We start from the raw sequence: 20,216 nt of genomic DNA, 5'->3' as shown, positions 1-20,216 counted from the left end.
AAAAATGGGGCAACTACACAATATGGCAGTATGTCTAATGCCTTAATAAGCAAAAGCAAAAGGCATTGTGAAAAAAACATTTATTAATTGAAAAATATGAATAAGTCCGGGGAAGAATTCATAGAGATAAAGATAAAAGTAAAGTACAATACAATGGGGTAACCGTAGAAACTGTGTATTATGAACTGAGTATTATGAATTTTTCGAATAATATTTTATTTTATTTTAGATGACTGGTAACACAATAATTTGGAGGATAGCAAATAATAAAATATTAATTATCTGTATGTCAGGTTAGGCTTGCCGAGTTGCCGCCTGCACAATTTTTATAGAAGTTCGCGCGTCAGTTGCAGTACAATAGGAACAAATAATAAATTTCATGCAATAACTTGGCAAAATGGGTGCCTATTTATCAGAACCAGTTACTGAAAAGATGTCTAGTGATGAGGCAAATGATAAATTGGAATGCGGTGCAAGCTCCATGCAGGGTTGGCGTGTCAACCAAGAGGTAAGATAGTGTTTCGATAGTCATTAGTAATTATACTGAATCTAGTTACTCTTGTCGTCACTAAAACCTCACTGCTTAGAAACTGTTGTTGAAAATGCTTTTTGATTATGCTTGTGCATTCGTAGATAGAACGTCAAATCGTAGTTCCATAAGCGTATGATATTTATTTAGGTAGTACCGTTGTTAATGATATGAAATCACTAACATTTTAAGGTATTAGGTCTCCGCTTTTTTGCAGAATGTTTCGGTATTTCATTTGTAAAGATTTGACTACGATAATACTATGTTTTTAGGATGCACACAACACAATTTTGGATTACGACGAGAACACATCAATGTTTGCTGTATATGATGGCCACGGGGGCGCCGAAGTAGCTACATATTGTTCACAAAATTTACCAAATTTTATTAAGAACACGGAAGCATATAAAAATGGGGACATGGTTAAAGCTTTGACAGATGCCTTCCTTGGATTTGATGCAAGTATTGCCACAAAAGAGGTTATGGATATATTAAAAGAACTGGCAGGTATGTTCGTTTCAATATCAATTTACTGCAACAATCTTGAATAAGTAATGCATTCTTTAGCTTATTTGTTAATATTTTACTGTATAGGTGAAATTAACCCACCAGGGCCCAGTGACAATGATGAATCTGAAGATGAAAACATTAGTAACCTGTACAAGGAAGCAAAACTGCCATTACAGGTTTGAATAAAAATACTTCAAATACATCACAACCAAATCAAAGAACTACTAATTTTTTATTTTAAATGCTATGTCCTCTTATTTAAAATATTTACAAATGATAGGTAATAAGTATTGTTCTAAAAAGTAAACTATATAATAAAGATTAACATTATGAACACAACAAATTAGAAAAATAATTTTCCTTATTTTTTTTCAATAATAATGTGAAAATGTATTTATTCATTTATTTAGGAAGTTCTGGCCAAGTATGAAAACAAACTGACATCTCTGCACCGAGCAAGACTAGGTGATACAGCAACACCACTATCACCATGCTTACGTGCCAAGAAAAATAATGAGGAACCAGGAGGTTCAGGTAAGCTCACAAATCTTAATTTTCTTTATATGATAGTAGCTAAATGTGTAAAAACTATATTATTAAAAATTAAAACTTTTAGTATTAAAGTGAAACTAAACCATTATATATTCTAAGCTCTTACAGTTTCCTCTTAAATTATAATTTGAAATTTAAGTAAAATTTAAAATCTTGTTGCACATATTATAGTATCATCCATTGCAGCAAATACATACATGAACAAAATTATAATACAATTGAAAACTGTGACATTGAATTCACACTATCATTGGGAGATCTTGAATAGTCAATTATATATCTGGGTTTTGCAAAAACATTTTCAGATGTGGCTGACGAATAAGCTATTAAATAAATATAAGGAAAATATTTTTATGTAACTACAACAACAGCTACTTTATTTAATAATTTGTCTAAGGTGCTGGAGCTTCTAGTTCAAGTTTGGAATTAGTAGAAGTAGCGGAATCAAGCTCTGAACAGAATATTGATGAGGCAACATCAAGTAGAAATGGCTTATCTTCAGCAGAGGAAACAAAAAAAACTGATGATGACACTGGTGGAGTTTCTTCAACAAATTCTAATGATGACAAAGAAGTTAATGGTGAAGTGAGTATCAAAGATTTTGTCTCTATTCAAATTAAAATATTATTTTTTTAAATATATTGTAAAATGATAATACTTTTGTGTAGGTATCCACTAGTGATCAAAATGATAATGTTGATAAAGCTGTGGCTATGGAATTGGATAAGACATCAAATACACCAGATAGTTCTGGAGAAAACTGCACTCAGCCAGAACAAAGCGCAGATTCCAAGAAATCTGATAAAGATGCTGTATCAGAAGTGTGTAATGGAGAAGTTACTAATTCCAAGGTTGATGTAGAAAATAACATCAGTTCATCAAATGGATCAACAACTCCTGCAAAATCGGATTCAGCTAAAGGTAATTTAATTTAATAAATTTGTAAGCTTAATCTTGATACATTTATTTCAGGTTAATGATCTAATTTGTTTTGTATTGTTATACATTACCACATCTTAACATATTTGAATCTCTTTCTCTAATTGAAACTCTTATCTAGTTAATTTTTAAATCTAAAATTGATATGCATTCTGTTTAATTTTGCATCATATATATATATATATATATATATATATTGTCTTTGTTTTAGATAAGGCTTCATCTGTATCAAGTTCAAACAAAGCAACTCCTGAAAGGCCAAAGAAAGCTAAACTGAGGAGAGCTGCTGCTGCTGTATATGAAACACTATTGAGACAAGCCCCTGCAGATGATGATGATGATGATGAAAGTGATTCAAATGATGAAAACTTTGAAGGTGGGGAAGTTAATTCCTCTGATGAAGAAAATGTTAATGGTGTTGAAGAGTCTTCTAATGACAGTAAGTGAAAGAACTATTTCATTTAAATTAATTAATAATTTCTTTAAAAGAATACTGCTACTTATAAGGTTGATATTAAGTGTGCTATAACTAAAATGTTTACCTGTCATAATTTGATATTTAAAACAGACATCTTGTATTTAAAATTAAATATTATAATTTTCATTTAATTCTCTGTATGGATTAAATTTAAAATTTTGATTATGGTACATTTATTGCATAGTAAAGCTGCTCTATAAATAAAAATGTTATTCAATTGCTCTTTTGAAATAATATTACTTTTGGAGGTGAACCAGAAGAAGAAGACGAAGAAGAAGAATATGAAGCTGAATCAAGCGATGAAGAAGGGGACTTCAGTATGGCAGAGGAACCTGGAAATGACAGTGGCTGTACAGCAGTTGTAGCTCTTCTAAGAGGTATCTTTTATAGGAAACTTGATACAACACTATTTTTATATATATCATTTTGAACAATTATCTGCAGTTACTTAGTCACCAAAGTGGGTTAAATAACATTGTTTTTTTTTATAGGTAATGAATTATATGTGGCAAATGCTGGTGACTCCCGTTGCATAATATGTCGAGAAGGCAAAGCAATTGACATGTCAATAGACCACAAACCAGAGGATACACCAGAGTTAGACAGGATCACAAAAGCAGGTGGCAAAGTATCAAATGATGGACGTATCAATGGTGGACTAAATTTGTCACGAGCTATTGGTGATCATTCTTATAAACAGAACAAAGACTTGGATGCTAAAGAGCAAATGATAACAGCACTACCAGATGTGAAAACATTAACAATTGAATCTACAAAAGATCAGTTTATGGTATTAGCTTGTGATGGGATCTGGAACTATATGTCTAGTCAAGATGTTTGCAACTTTATCCTTCCCAGATTGGCAGAAGGTAGAGAGAGGCTATCGCAAATTTGTGAAGAGGTTTGTATATGTTACATATTTATAGTATCAAATACTTTTACAAATAATAAATGTTTTAAACTTTTGTCATTGAAATAGGACCTAGTATTTTAAATTGTATGCTACCGCTAATCTTTACTTAGATTTTTTAAATTATTTTATTTACATATTTGTTGAATTTAAAAATTCTAAAGCTGGTGTCAAATAATATGTAATATTAGTAATAATAAAGACACAATAATTTTTTAGATGTTTGATCACTGTTTGGCACCAAGTACAATAGGAGATGGAACAGGATGTGACAACATGACTGCTATTATAGTGCGATTCAAGGATGGCGTTGTTGCGGACGTGGGACAATATACAAATAATGTTGAGGGCTCGAAAAAACGCGCTGCTGACGAAAGTGATGACCAACAGGAAACAAAGAGGCAAAAAATTGATGATCCTTTATCAAGTTCAGTAGTGACTTCGAGTGTTTAGAACTAACAATTTGACTTAAGTATACAGTGTTCAAGCTACACAGAGTATAGTATAATGTTAGAGACAATGCAATGATTTGCTACTGTAGTTTTAACAAACAGGTACTCTTAACTTTCTACTAAATTGGAAGATATAGTTTTTCTTGTTATTAAGCAGTTAAGAACAATATTTTTTTCTGAGTTATATCACTGAAGCTACATAACACAATATGTTTCTTGAATATTCTGTGTGCTTTATATTCAATCATGATTTTTTTAAACATTCTAAAATGTATAATTTTGAATTGGTTTTCTTTAAGAAATTGTTATTGCTCATTTAGTAAAAAAATCAATTCATAATTTTTTCATTCATTCGTTAATCGATCTTGCATGAATATCATGAGTTTAATTATATGTATCTATTTATGACATTTTTTATTTTACTTTTTTGAATTGGCCATTGGAAAATAAACTTTAATTAAAAGTGCATACTGTGCTTAATATTTTGTAAAAGACAATTGACTGTTATTATTGTACTTTTTTAAAATACTTGATACCAGTGGAAGACTAAAACAGCTTGAGTAATAAAATATTATAGAACTGACTTAATGATGATAGAATATAAGGAAGTAAGTAATGGTGTTAGTTTTAAGATTTATTTTTGAGTTAAAGAAGGACTATGAATATCAAGTTTTGTTTTCTTGTTTGTTGGGTGAGGCACAAACTGGGCTAATTTAAATGAATACTATAATTACAAATACAATTGCTACTTACGATTAAAAAATATTAAAAGTTCAGTAAAATTATGGAAGTTAATAATAAATTATCAATTGAGCTGCTGTTGTTCTAACTGGCACCTATTAGTACATACATTTGATGAAAGAAAAAAATTAGTTGTAAGTATGACTACCACACAAATGTCATTAAATTGTAATAACTTTGTTTGAAGACTACTTTTTAGGTGTTTGTTACAACAATTGTGACATTGTTATTGGCATGTTCCTACATTATAATTATTCTAAAATAAAATGTTGTGAATCAAGGGAGTGAATGTATATTTTTAATTCAGTAATTATTTATATATGTTACTCTGTAATTGGATAAGTAGTCATATTTTTTTAATTATGATTATACTAAGGAAAACAAATACATTTTTGGACTTATCACTTAAATTTCAAAAATAAAATAAACAGACAATTGAATGGACATTTATAAATCAACAAGCAACAGTTTGGTCTACAAGCTGTTCTTACATGTGTGAATCAATTTAAAAAATAAAAAATACATTTTTACAGACCAAAGATTTGTATTACTTATTCAACAACAAAATTTAAGCAATTTAAGTGTCCTAAACTAAATATACAAAAGTTGTGTTAGATGTAGATTTATCTAAGTTGTGTCAGATATTCAATTGTTTCCGTCTGAGTAGCTTCTAAGATTTGAAGGGCATCATATTCGGAGTCCAGTTGTTCCAAAATCATAGATTTATCATTTATTTCTGACTGCAAGCATACAAGTATTAAAATTCTATGTTTGATTAAAAGCACATTGAGAAGGAAATGTTTGATACCTACTTGTAGTTTTGCTTGCTCACTTTCTCTATCTTTTGCAATAGATTTAAGAAGATTTGTAGCTCCTATTGCAGCCATTTTTTGCTTCTCAACGTTATCACCAAGCTCCTTCAACATATTTAGTAAAGAAGTGATTATGTTCCCGAAGTCTTGTACTTCTGTAAAATATTACTTGATAACTGAACACATTTTTTTTTTCATATTAAATGTGCTATTATGAAGGCAAAATATTAGAACAAATTATTTTTCGGGTAAACACTTTTTGTGATGCTGTAAAATTATATCGTTTTTGCCATTTCTTTCGTGTAACCACTTTTATTATTTACAATGAGATAATTTTAACGGCAAAGACTTAACAGATGAATCGTATGGACTCCCAACTAGAGTGATCGGGATTTTTCTCTAACCGATTTCTAGATGACCGGATAAGATTAAAATTCGTCCTATAGGATTTTGAGTTTCATGATCAAAATAAATTTTAAAATACCGAAAATATAGTCATTCTTGTAACTAAATATAGAAGGTCAAGAAATATATACAGTATATAAATTCCTTTGGGTACAGACTCGAAGGAAACTAAAAATATGTACTTGTATCATAATCCTTGCATGAATTCTTCAAATCCTCGGTTTCTTTAAGAACCGAACTATCAATAACTCTGATTTTATTAATATCGTCATAATGTAGGTGAACTTTTTGTAATTCGTCGGCCATTATCCTAAGATACTAAGTCTTGTTAAATAACGGTAGAGATAAATTGTGTATTCTAATGAAAGTCTGAAAAGGCTTAATGCAATTTTCAGTTTCGATACTGTTTGTTTCTAAATCTGTTGCCTAGAAACCATGGTTTATACAATTTAACAGGATTGACTTTATTAGGCCCTATCTACACGCTGGAAATATCACTGCATGTGTAATATTATTGGAAACCAAATAATTTAAATAAAGTTGTTGCGTATTTGTGACTTTAAATCTCCTAACTACTTGGCATTTAAATATTCGTAATTAAAATATTTAATTTTTATTTATTAACAAAGTCTTGAAATCGTCGTGTGACTTTATCCATTTTTTTGCTGTGGCAGCCCTGGTTTTACAATAATATGTCAAAGGTGTCAGTGGGGCAGATGACTTAAAAGTTATTTATTATTATTTTAACATCAAAATATGCAAAAGTTTACAAAAGAGAATCATAGATCAAAAACAGTGTAATTTCAATTTAATTTTCATGTTTGAATTTTTAAATAAAATTAGTATATTTAACATCGATATGGGAAATTAAACCTAAATCAACAATCCACTGATACAGTTTATATACCTCTATAATAGATTGACTGTATAGAATTGTTATCATCTACCATTAAACGATTGTTTTGTTGTTATTGATTTGTAACAAAATATGTTTATTATAAGAAAATTATCAAATTGATTTAAAGAAGGTATCTTAAAAACATTTTATTATTAATGAATATGGAAGGCTTGAGTCAAAATGAAAAGATTGTTTGGAATTGCTGGGAGGACAAGTCTCCGAGAGACGTGGTTCGTGAAGCAGCAGCTAAGGGAACTCATATCAATCTTGCTATTAAATATCTTAAGGTCAAAAACTCTTGGAGTGAATCAACAGCGAGGGATTGGTTTATGGCAGAGGTATGCCTCTATTTATGTAAAACATTTTAACTGAACAATACATTGTTACATAGTGTTTGTTGTTTTGATTTATAATACATTATCATTATATTCATTTAAACATACATACATTTCATATTTAATGTGCGATCAAAACTAATGTTTTAATATATTTGTTTTACATTAATTGAAATTGTAGGTCAAAGCATGGACAGTTCAGCTATTAATGAGGAAGCAAATATTCAAAGTACTACACATTTTAAATAAATGTAACATCAATCCTGAAGAACATTTAATGACTCTTGCAAAATCCTCGGCTCAAATTGAATATAGAGACTTCATAGTGGAACATTTACAAAAACTTACCAAAGACATGAACAGTAGTAATATTAGTAAATGGGATGACTTTAAAAGACACTGGAATTTGCTCCGTTACTTAGAGAAATCATTTGAAGTGGATGGTACATTTAAGCAGAATAAAGTTTTCGGTATTGGAAATGATAGGGTTTTCGTAAATGAGACTGAAATCAAATCTCTGACAATTGAAAAGATTGAGAAATATTCACCAGAATGGAAATGCAAAATTGGAACTGCTTTGTTCTTTGATACTTTTGGTAAGTTGTATATAAATAAAATGAAAAATCAATAAAATATAAGCAAGCAAGTACTTCAATAGTAATTATGTAAACCATAGTTGTTATGGTAATCATGTTTAAATGTTAGGGTTGTATCAAATAAGCAAAAATGAAATTTTAACATGAATATTTAAAAATTTTTGTTGTTCTATGTATCTTTACTATTTGATATTGATGATCTGGTAGTAGTTCTTTGTCTGTCTCCTGTCTTTTTTGTACCAAATATGCATCATATTATACTGTTTGATTGTTTACTTAGTATCAAAATCTAAATTGACCATTTTCTATCGGGTTATTCCTTTGCTAGTATCTATTTCAATTTAAAAATAATAGTGACATATCTATTTTTACTATTGAAAGGTTTACTCAATATGGTATCTCATACATTTGAGACACATATTTTTAAGCCTAACTACAATTATTATGTAACCATTCTTATTACATTATCATAATTGTACATAAATGAGAAATTGGGTCAGGTTTTTATATATGAACTTTTATTCTAGAATTTTCTTTACTGGATTTATCTTCTCCTGTTCAAATGTGGAATTACTTGGTTGAGCATAATAAATCAATGATTCTGGTACGTTGGATAAACGTTCAGATGTCGGAAGTCGTGCGCGACATGAATGCTCGATACAATTTCTTTAACAACGATAATTTCGTGCAAAAGCTTTTAAATGTTGATACAAGAGGCTTCCAAAATGAAGTGCTTGATACTTTGGACGAAGTATTTCGTAAGTGGCCTATTTCTGAAGAAATGATTCAAAAGATAGCCACATGTGACTGCTTTGAATACACTAAAATGTGTATTTATGATACTTTGTCATCATATGGAATTATTGTCGAAAAGGAGCGCAAAGATTTGTACCAAATTATTGCTCGATTATCAAGAACTCAAAATCTAAAATTAATTGATGACATATTTTCTGAGTCTTGTGCGACAATGGGCATACAAGAATTTTATTTAGAATTGGCGAAGTATTATGTGAAAAATAAATTGTACAAAGTTCTAACGATTTGTATTGAAGGTCATATATTAGATATTGATTTGTCGGAGATAGAACAGGATGCCAGAGATTGCATTGAGCTGTGGCTGTTATTTAAAAGCATTGAACAAACTTCCGACAGGCAGAGTCATGTTGTGCCAGTTTACAAAACTTGCCAACAAATAGCTAAAGATGATATTGATAATTATATTTCGTCTAATCCACATTTGGTGTTGGGTATGATTTTATTGGAAGATAATGCAAATCTATTTGACATATTTACTAAGGAAGAATTTTTGCAGTTCAAAGACTTTAAGCTACCAAATAAGGGCTACAAACGCAAATTACCACATTTATACAATATCTATAAGAAACATTCGAGTGAAAATAGCTTATACGAATGTAAAGACGTAAACGTCTATCAGTTGCTTTCTGGGTACCGAGGCTTAGACGTGTCGAAAATATTCGAATTTCAAATAATAAATATGAACCCAAGTTATCTTATGCCTGATAAAACGGACCGTAGAAGTTTAGGAAGTCTTTTGTCAAACGAAGTGGATGTCCGTGGTCTCAAAACACTTACTCAGAAAACTATAGATATGCCCGACTTTGCTAACGAGAAACTCATGAAAAGATATGGATATGATGCAAAGTTGAACCACGTGTATTATTTGAAACAGTATCGTCCTTGCAATGCAAGCCAAGCGTTTGTCTCACAACAATACCAGACCTACAATCGTCTACAAGAGAAGAGTATTAAAAGTGCTTGCTGTGAAGCTCATGCATTGGCATTACAGAATTGGAACGATCCAGCCATGACAGCTTGCGCGATATCATTCGTTGCAATGATTGGTTGTAATCCTACAAGATGCAGAGTTCATATATCTGCTACTAAAATGATAAAAGATCACCTAATCAGTCAGAAAGGATTACCCGAAAATGAAGCTAACAAAATAATTAATGAATTTATGACAAAACTCATCCAAAACAACGATGACACGGCAACAATTATTCTCCGTTATTTAGAAGAGATTACGCTGTATAGATTGCAAGAAATACAAGAGGCAAAAGGAAAATTTGATATGTCTGTAGTTTTATACGAATCTCAAACGATGGTCAAATTTGCAATATTACATAATTTACCATTACCTGAAATGCAGCTGAAGCAATTTGTCAGAAACAATTCTTGGTTTAATTTCTTGCTTTTTGGAGACGTCTTTAGATATCCACTATCACAGATGCTGCAACTTTCTCAAGAGTTTGAAAAGAAATCTTATTCAGAGCATTTAAAACACATAATGATGCATCGGACCGCAGAAGATGATAAAGAACAGAAGTCAAACTCAAGTAATGGCCAAAGAAGAATTATGAGGCTTAATTCTATAGATACGGTAAGTTAAAATGCAATTTTGTGTCGTCATTCCGTTCCATTATATTTCGTTTCCTGTAATTATTTCAAAGACCCTCTTTATGACATGACTTCTTAATCCTAACAATATTACATCAATGGTTTCATATTCCAGAGTCCAACTCAAAGCGTGTCGTTCGATTTCCCGTCAAGCACATATATGGGTCGTGAGTTGTGGGAGGTTGTGGCGGCCTGTCACGGACCCGAGGATCCGCCCGCCGCCCTGCTGCGAGCCGCTGACGTGTATCGAGAGCCATTGCTGGTTCTCGTTGCCAGTTGCTATGAGGTGCCTTTAATTATATAATCGTTTTGCTAAAATTTGTTTACCGTATTTGCAATGGTTTATTTTTTGTTTTTTATTTTTATTTTTTATTTATGGTATATGTTGGTGGACGAGCAGATGGGCCCCATGATGGTAAGTGGTCACCATCACCCATAGACAATGACGTTGTAAGAAATATTAACTATTCCGTACATATCAAAGTGCCACCAACCTTGGGAGTTAAGTTGTTAAATCGCATGTGCCTGTAGTTACACTGGCTCACTCACCCTTCAAACCGGAACACAACAATACTGAGTACTGTTATTTGGCGGTAGAATGACTGATGAGTGGGTGGTACCTACCCAGACGGGCTTGCACAAGCCCTACCACCAAGTTTAAGTAACTTAATAAAAATAATAATATGTTTGTTTTCTTTTAGCCAAACGCTGTTGATGTATTATGGGCACATTGGATCCTCTCCTCTTTAGAACCAAACGCACGTAGTCGGGAAGCTTTACAAGCTGAAATTGCGCAAAATGTTCCGGCACAACTATTTCAAAGAGTTGCTGAAATCTGCCTCGCAGAAGGCTATGTTGCGACTCTTTATGAATCCATTCTCATATTTATGCCGGTAAATATTATTATTAAAAACATTGTTGGCATTTTACTTCTTCATAATTACCTTAATACTAGTATTTATAAATTGCCCAAAATGTTCCGGCACAACTATTTCAAAGAGTTGCTGAAATCTGCCTCGCAGAAGGGTATGTTGCGACTCTTTATGAGTCCATTCTCATATTTATGCCGGTAAATATTATTATTAAAAAACATTGTTGGCATTTAACTTCTTCATAATTACCTTAATACTAGTATTTGTAAATTTTTTGATAAATAAAAATTTGTTCTTTATATTTTAAACTACTATTTTGTTTTCTATTAGCATTATACAAAGACAAATAAAGTTCTATGCTAATTATATTATTTCAGGAAAGTCCTCTTCAATTTATCACATCATTTCTATATCGGAGTGTTCGTCTACTTGTTTTTGATTCGGAGACCAAAAAATATTTATCAAATTTTCTTCTGTATTGTCATCGAAGATATAGTGTTGATGCGAACGGGTTATCTTACGAAATGTCAAAAGAATCAATGCAAAGATTAGCAGTGTCCTTAATTAAAATAGCATTAATTCACAACTTTGACATGGCATTCCATCAAAAAGAATTCCTTAAATGTTTAGCTGAAACGCGATTCGCTCAAGAATTTATCGGTAAGTTTGTATTTAAACTTGAATTTTGAACTTGTATGTCTTTTGCAATAGTACAGCAAACACTCCTTTCGCAGTTCCAACACCAAATTTTGCAACACTATACGAAATATTCGAAATATCGATGTCGACGTCAGCAGTTATGAACATATCAAAAATGTTGCAAGAAGACGCGAAAGACTATTTCATTGAGTGCGTTCAGATGTACACGCGTAACAAAAATTATGACGTAGCATTAAAAATTGCGAAATTAGCCGAGTTGCCTGTGGATGAAATTTTGATAGCAGAATGGGAAAAGAAATGCAGTAACATGCTATTAAGGGAAGAAGCGCCAATAGAGGATGAAGATGTAACATTCTTCGTGGCCCAATGTAGCGAGGCTTTTAAGGATGCGGGTGTTACCTTAAACAAGGCAGTTGATTTCCTATCCGGTATTCCTGCTCATATAACAAAGCGAGATCAAAAGTTCTACGCCTACAGAATTATCATGGGTTGGTTTGAAGAAAACCATGTGTATGGGGAAAAGAGGGAGCAAATCGAACACGAAATGTGGTACTGGTACGCACTAATCGACCCTAAAACGACAATATTTCTGAACGATTATCAGGGCACCTTGAAATATATCCTCAACAATCAGAAGGAACCGACGGCGTCGCAAAAAATGGACATGTTATTCGAAGAAAAATCTTTCTCGCAGACTTTGCACGAGATCGAAGTAGAATCGGACGTGATGAATATTGAAAGAGTTGAAATACTAGAAGAGCAGGATGACATCGACCGTTGGCAAAGAACAATCAATAAACTGTTAGAGTTAAAACTTCTGGTAGAAGCATTTCGTCTATCGGTGCTCTTTAAAGTTTCGAACGAGTATATGTATAGGATCCCGGCGTGTCCTGTTCAGATAATGCGGACGTGTCTGAGACTAGCCGAGGGGACGTGTTCGCCTTACGAACTGCCGCAGGAGTTACGATTGGTGATCTCTTCACCCACGCTACAAAATAAATTGACTGGTATGTAACTAGTTATTTAAAAAAAAGTAAAGTAAAGTAACAGCCTGTAAATTCCCACTGCTGGGCTAAAGGCCTCCTCTCCCTTTGAGGAGAAGGTTTGGAACATATTCCACCACGCTGTTCCAATGCGGGTTGGTGGAATACACATGTGGCAGTATTTCAATGAAATTTGTCACATGCAGGTTTCCTCAGGATGTTTTCCTTCACCGCTGAGCACGAGATGAATTATAAAGACAAATTAAGCACATGAATCAGCGGTGCTTGCCTGGGTTTGAACCCGCAATCATCGGTTAAGATGCACGTGTTCTAACCACTGGGCCATCTCGACTCACTAGTTATTTAAATTTTCTTTTTCGCCTCACCAACATAATTTACTTAATATTACTTAAAACAGTTTTATGAAAATAATTATACTTATTGTGATGCAGACAGTACACGTCCGTAACTTTCTTCTGTAAACTTTTTATTCATATTCTTTCTTGTTGTCATAAGCACACGTTGTGATGTTTGAAGTCTTATTCAAAATATATTTAGTAATGAGATTGTTTGATATAAGTTTCAGAAGCTTCAGAAACAAGTTTCGAGGAATTAGTCGTGATACAAGAACGTCAAGACGGAGAGAGTGTCCCGCACTTGGCTGTGAGGGAAGAAGCAGATCGGCTCTCTGCTTTAGATGCACTTGCTGTTAAAAGTGGCCTCTCTGTAGCTAAACAGGTACATTTCTTATCGTTTCCTTATATAGACACCCTTAAAGTTTTTCTACGTAAATTTGTTTTAAGTCGACAAATTTCATTACCTTCGTTTCGATTTAATTTAATGTTAAATTTGAAGTAATACCAAAAGAAAAATGGACTTTGTTCAAAAATCGGGCGTATTGGTCAAATTCTTCATCAGTCATCGTGCTATTTATCTCGTTTTGGCGTTCAAGTAAAATTTAATTTACAAACAATATACTTTATTACTTATTGGATGAAATCTCTCTAAGACTGGTTATGACGGTTAATTTTCTCATAATATTCTACTGCATACGATATTAAAGAAGTAACATTATAACCAAAAAGTAAGCTTTTTTAAAACATTTTTTTTTGTTAAAATTCTTGTTAATAAGTGTTTTGGGACTATATTATTTACGTAAGACTATTTACGCGAATTACACGATTTTGGTCTATGGACCACCTTTATTTGGTTCTTACCAGAACTTTCATTAATCCGATTAAACGCCAAAAGACATATGTATCTTATATCTTTTTGAAGGTTCTAAAATGTATGTTCCAATCATAATACCAAACATTTGTCGCAGGTAGCGAATTACTTCCGCATTGCATTACAAATCGGTTGGGACTACATCTCGGTATTAAAGTATCAAAGCCGACCCTTGGATTTCATCAACTTGGTGAGCGGCCGGGCCCGCATGTCTTTGGCTAATCTCGTCTTCCGAACTTTCAATATACCATCCAAACAGGTATGACTAGTATTTCTTATATAATATTATTTTTCAGTAGAACTATTAAGATATAAACACTAAACAATATTTTATTGTATTTTAAGCGTAACTGAATTTCCTCTCTAGATTGCCGAATATTTATGCCGAGAGATGGTTGCAGCAATTATATCGCCACATTTAGTAAAAACTTCGACATTCAGACAGAAGGAACACTTCCAGTACACTCTCTGGGGCTACGTTCTCGATTCCGATATCGAAATGTTCCTAAACATGCGGCCGGACGCGTGCAGCCATATCGGCAGACTCATACTGGATCACCTGATAGCCTTCCAAAAGATATACAACGCAACGAACGCGTCAATAATACCTGAAAATACCTTGGACGACAGTTGCCTCGACGTGGAAACCCTGATCGATGAGGAATACCAAAACGTGGAGGGCGACGAGGTCGAATCGATTTTAACCGAAGAGGGGACGCTCATGTCGGCCGAAACCGAATCCGTGTACTCCGTCTCCACCGTATACACCGCAGGGAACAAAATGTCCCGCGACAGCAGAAGAAATTTATTCGACGTGATATCGAGGAGCAACGTCCACATCCGATACGAAGTGAAGTCAAACATACGAAAGATCACAAAGGGCGCCAAGTTGTCAACCAAACAGGTAACCTTAGATTTCAAGCCTTCCTTTCTCGATGATCGGTATCCAAACATCCCATCGTAGCGATAATTTAAAGAAAAATATGTTTTCCGTTTTCCAAGGTGAACATAATATCGATCGAGCTGCTGGTAGTCGCGCACGAGTGCTTCTCCTGCGCGTGCGACACGGAGGGCGTGGGCGTGGCGCTGCGCTCGGCGCAGGCGCTGGCCGCCAGGCTGCTGGCCGCGCGCTCGTGGCGCCTCATGGTGCGCCTGCTCACCGGCCTGGCGCGCTACACCGAGTGCGCCTACATACTGCAGGTAGGGTGTCCGCCGGCCGCCAGGCTGCTGGCCGCGCGCTCGTGGCGCCTCATGGTGCGCCTGCTCACCGGCCTGGCGCGCTACACCGAGTGCGCCTACATACTGCAGGTAGGGTGTCCGCCGGCCGCCAGGCTGCTGGCCGCGCGCTCGTGGCGCCTCATGGTGCGCCTGCTCACCGGCCTGGCGCGCTACACCGAGTGCGCCTACATACTGCAGGTAGGGTGTCCGCCGGCCGCCAGGCTGCTGGCCGCGCGCTCGTGGCGCCTCATGGTGCGCCTGCTCACCGGCCTGGCGCGCTACACCGAGTGCGCCTACATACTGCAGGTAGGGTGTCCGCCGGCCGCCAGGCTGCTGGCCGCGCGCTCGTGGCGCCTCATGGTGCGCCTGCTCACCGGCCTGGCGCGCTACACCGAGTGCGCCTACATACTGCAGGTAGGGTGTCCGCCGGCCGCCAGGCTGCTGGCCGCGCGCTCGTGGCGCCTCATGGTGCGCCTGCTCACCGGCCTGGCGCGCTACACCGAGTGCGCCTACATACTGCAGGTAGGGTGTCCGCCGGCCGCCAGGCTGCTGGCCGCGCGCTCGTGGCGCCTCATGGTGCGCCTGCTCACCGGCCTGGCGCGCTACACCGAGTGCGCCTACATACTGCAGGTAGGGTGTCCGCCGGCCGCCAGGCTGCTGGCCGCGCGCTCGTGGCGCCTCATGGTGCGCCTGCTCACCGGCCTGGCGCGCTACACCGAGTGCGCCTACATACTGCAGGTAGGGTGTCCGCCGGCCGCCAGGCTGCTGGCCGCGCGCTCGTGGCGCCTCATGGTGCGCCTGCTCACCGGCCTGGCGCGCTACACCGAGTGCGCCTACATACTGCAGGTAGCGTGGCACCTCATGCTGTGCCATACGCCAACTAGTAACTTATAGTTCTGAACATAAGCTTGCTTACCCAACAACTACCATTCCAATCTTTTATCGTTGGATTGAGGTGAAATACAATCATAACTAAGAATTCCCTTTTCTTTCAGGCTCTACGTGATAATCATCAGTTCGAGTTCCTCCTCGGACAGTTCGACTACATGTTGGGTCAACAACAGGACAAAATCGCTGAATTCAAACACGGCTTACTTGACTTTTTAAAAACTCACTGTCCGGGCGACACGGACACGTACATTATGGTCGCGCTACATTTTAACATGTACGCTGAAGCCGCAAACGTTAAGAAAAAGCAGGCTTTGAATTTAATACACGACCTGGAGAAAATGGCATCAGATTCGACGAAAACTTCGAAGAAAACTCCCCAACCGGTTTGGTATCTCATACACGATAATGTTTCAACGAGATCTTTGCTCGAGACTGCGCTGAATCACTGTACGGATGCTTGTGAGCTGTATCTTCAGGGTGGATGTACTGGATTCGCGGGTGAAATGGCGACCCTCGCTCAACAAATCGCGCTTCAAATATCCCTGCTAAATGCCTCGCCCACGAGACTCATTCTAAACAGGAGCACAGAGCAGACGTACAATCTCGTCAGTGAATATTTGAGGTAATTAAATTTTATTTTTCAAACTGTTAACTATAAGTATAAATAATTAATCTTTATAAAGTTAAATTTTGTATAATCTGACATATTATGATAGATATTTGTAGTAATACATACACAATGCTGTCGTTCGAAAAGAATGTACCATACTTTCGTCATATACCAAATCGCCAAAATAATCATCTATTTTACTATTAGTAAGTAAAGTAAAGTAACAGTCTATAAATTTCCCACTGCTGGGCTAATGGCCTCCTCTCCCATTAAGGAGAGGGTTTGAAACATATTCCACCACGCTGTTCCAATGCGGGTTGGTGGAATGCACATGTGGTAGAATTTCGATGAAATCAGACTCATGCAGGTTTCCTCACGATGTTTATCTTCACCGCTGAGCACAAGATGAATTATAAACACAAATTAAGCACATATATATAGTGGTGCTTGCCTGGGTTTCAACCCGAAAACATCGGTTAAGATGCACGTGTTCTAACCACTGGGCCATCTCGGCTCTCTATTTTACTATGTTATTTACAAAATAGGTTTAGCTATTAATGAGTGCAAATTATTAATGAAAATTTATTTAGTTTCATGGAAGGCTTGGTGCTTTTATCAAGCGGAGGGGGTTCCATTTGGCGGGAGTTGGCTTACAGACGCGTCCTCACTAATGACCAGGTCTATATACGAGACATGGCTATCTACAGGCCGGACATCGCGCATGACTTCCTGAATAGGTATGAAGTAACATAAGAATAATGGAAATATGATCCGTTCACTATCGAAGGCCTTTACTTTAAATTATCGGCATACATGTATGAGTAAAGCACACGCTTACAGAATATCTTAGTATGCGTGACAAATCTCTACTGATATCATAAATGCAGTGACTCTGTTTTCTCTTTACGCTTAAACCACTGAACCAAATTAGATAAAGTTTGGTGTGTAAATTGTTTGAGCCCAAAAAAAGGACATAGGTTATTTTTTATTACTAAAAGGGTCATTTGTTTTTGTGGGTAATCTATATTTATTAGGTTAGTTAATATAAAACTCATTATAATTTTGTTACGTAATTTTTTTAAGCACTCTTTTAAACCTTGGTGGTAGGGCTTTATGCAAGCCCGTCTGGGTAGGAACCACCCTCATCAGTTATTCTACCGCCAAACAACAGTACTCAGTATTGTTGTGTTCCGGTTTGAAGGGTGAGTGAGCCAGTGTAACTACAGGCACAAGGGACATAATATCTTAGTTCCCAAGGTTAGTGGGGCATTGACGATTTAAGGAATAGTTAATATTTCTTACAGTGTCATTGTCTATGGGTAATGATGACCACTTACCATCAGGTGGCCCATATGCTCGTCCGCCAACCTATACCATAAAAAAAACCGTACCTACAGTATATCTATACTTATCACTATCCTTTAGAAACTGTCTTTAAAAGCCAGTCTCTAAAAGACCAGCTAGTAGCATTGGCGTGTGTGTCTAATCTTTTTACAACTATTTAATAATTCCCAATATTACAGATATAAATCGGAAAAAAAGAAAACTCCGACATCGCAGTCCGCTATTGCAGAACTACGAACCCTCATTAGATGATATAGGATTAAAATCCTTTAACGTTTTAAGATCTCAGTGTAATCATCTCATCTAGTTTATTACCCAAAGTGAAATGTCTGACATGACATTATAATAATTTTATATGAAATGTTATTTAGTAGCGATTGTGTTGATTTTAAAACTATGTAATTGTTTATAATTGTTAAGTGCATGTATCGCTGTGATATTCCAAATTGACTGAAAAAACTTTATTTTTGTAGCTTTTTAGTATGAAATTAAATATTTGTTAATGATAAATGTTCTTTTATTTCCGCTTAACATCAATATGAAAATAAAACAAATTATTATATGTTAACACTTGTTGTGGGTTTTCAGAAATAAAACACTTAACACACTCTCAATTTTATATACTCGTGCAGCGTAACGTTATACAGGTATATTTTGAAAAAACAGAATGGCGTCCCTTTTGGCGCGTCCTATCTCATTTAATAAAATACTCGGAAGTCAGTTGACGAACTAGTGAGATTAAATTACTGTTAATTTAATAAACATGACGAATAACGTAATTATAAATAATACATTATACAAATAATAAAGTATAGGTAAATAAATCAGGATATAATATATTATTGAGAGTTGTTATTATATGCCACCTCAGCTGGGTGCCTATGTTCCACTTGTTAACATATAATTATTATTTGTACAACGCAATAAGACTTACAAGTTAACTAAATGCCTAACGCAGAGAGACTATAAAATGCTTTTTTAGTGTATAAAAAAAAAACAAAAAAATAATGAGTAAATAAATTAAGCGTTGAACATTTTAATGAACTATTTTTTTTTTGCAAACGAAAGTATTTTTTCTGTTTCTTATTTTATATAATAGAATTCGTCGGAAAACTACAAGTATCAGAGAGGTTAACTAATTCCGATGGCATGATTTGCGAACTGTTATATATGATGCTATGAAGTTTTTTGAATATACTTGGTTATCAGTGGCACCCATTAGTACATTAATTAATATTAAACAATAGTGTGTTGAAACATCCATAGGATCGTGTGATCTAAGTGTTCATACGTCATATGAGTCTATCTACTTACAGTAAATAAATATGAAATAGCTTAGTGGCGATTATTGTTTTTTTTTTAACATGATAATGTCAAAATTTTATATAATTACTTTTAATAAAGATATTTTAATATATTTTTGGCCTTATTTTTTTGTTTCTAAAATAAAAGAGCAAATACTTAAAATATATTTTATTATAAATAACATAAACCCAACACAAAATATTGGCTACATCTAATACATAAAGAGACAGAATATAAAGCCCTAATTTAGGGTACAAGTGAAAAGAACCTCAGTCCTTCTAATACTCGAACATACACAGTTAAGTAACACAATGTTATAACAATATTATAAACAGTTTCCTAAAGAAATGCTTCAAGATATAAAATTTCGAATGTTTTATTTAACAATATAAAGAAAAGTGTATGAGATTCGCAACAGTTCAGTAATAGAAATATTCTCCTTTTTAAATTAAATAGTAACTATTTAATCTTATTTCAGTATCAATTATACTGCGTTATAAAAAATATGTATAAAATGATTTAAAAAAATAC

General features: G+C 35.0%; 3 protein-coding genes across 7 annotated transcripts; 2 read left to right on the top strand and 1 right to left on the bottom strand.

Annotated features, from left to right (window-relative positions):
* The first annotated feature begins 277 nt into the window (after positions 1–277).
* LOC124533506 (probable protein phosphatase 2C 11) lies at positions 278–4,689 on the top strand. Of its 3 annotated transcripts, none has more exons than XM_047108843.1 (10): positions 278–508; positions 802–1,036; positions 1,142–1,215; positions 1,450–1,573; positions 1,989–2,176; positions 2,260–2,512; positions 2,742–2,969; positions 3,254–3,385; positions 3,500–3,909; positions 4,138–4,689. In XM_047108843.1, exons 1-10 carry the CDS (start codon positions 398–400, stop codon positions 4,369–4,371), a joined length of 1,989 nt encoding a protein of 662 aa, XP_046964799.1. In that variant the 5' UTR covers positions 278–397; the 3' UTR covers positions 4,372–4,689. The 3 variants fall into 3 exon arrangements, with proteins under 3 accessions (XP_046964799.1, XP_046964797.1, XP_046964798.1); XM_047108841.1 differs by having other exon boundaries at positions 1,124–1,215; XM_047108842.1 differs by having other exon boundaries at positions 279–508; positions 1,124–1,215; positions 3,257–3,385.
* A 209-nt stretch (positions 4,690–4,898) lies between these two features.
* On the bottom strand, positions 4,899–6,891 carry LOC124533507 (intraflagellar transport protein 20 homolog). The gene is made up of 3 exons (XM_047108844.1): positions 6,511–6,891; positions 5,924–6,078; positions 4,899–5,851 (listed from the first exon to the last, which is right to left on the bottom strand). Exons 1-3 carry the CDS (start codon positions 6,632–6,634, stop codon positions 5,735–5,737), a joined length of 396 nt encoding a protein of 131 aa, XP_046964800.1. The 5' UTR covers positions 6,635–6,891; the 3' UTR covers positions 4,899–5,734.
* Positions 6,892–7,022: 131 nt separating this feature from the next.
* LOC124533442 (spatacsin) lies at positions 7,023–18,718 on the top strand. Of its 3 annotated transcripts, XM_047108699.1 has the most exons (15): positions 7,023–7,564; positions 7,743–8,157; positions 8,685–10,558; positions 10,691–10,861; positions 11,277–11,468; positions 11,825–12,107; positions 12,182–13,114; positions 13,671–13,828; positions 14,415–14,576; positions 14,685–15,221; positions 15,320–15,432; positions 15,541–16,381; positions 16,531–17,048; positions 17,627–17,773; positions 18,560–18,712. In XM_047108699.1, exons 1-15 carry the CDS (start codon positions 7,382–7,384, stop codon positions 18,630–18,632), a joined length of 6,600 nt encoding a protein of 2,199 aa, XP_046964655.1. In that variant the 5' UTR covers positions 7,023–7,381; the 3' UTR covers positions 18,633–18,712. The 3 variants fall into 3 exon arrangements, with proteins under 3 accessions (XP_046964655.1, XP_046964654.1, XP_046964656.1); XM_047108698.1 differs by having other exon boundaries at positions 15,320–16,381; positions 18,560–18,718; XM_047108700.1 differs by lacking the exon at positions 15,541–16,381 and having other exon boundaries at positions 15,320–15,517.
* The last annotated feature ends 1,498 nt before the right edge of the window (positions 18,719–20,216 follow it).

Source organism: Vanessa cardui, chromosome 11 (genome assembly GCF_905220365.1).
Source record: "Vanessa cardui chromosome 11, ilVanCard2.1, whole genome shotgun sequence".
Taxonomy (NCBI): Eukaryota; Metazoa; Arthropoda; class Insecta; order Lepidoptera; family Nymphalidae; genus Vanessa; species Vanessa cardui.
Note: the sequence above shows the minus strand (reverse complement) of the source record. Positions and strands in the feature narration are given on the sequence as shown.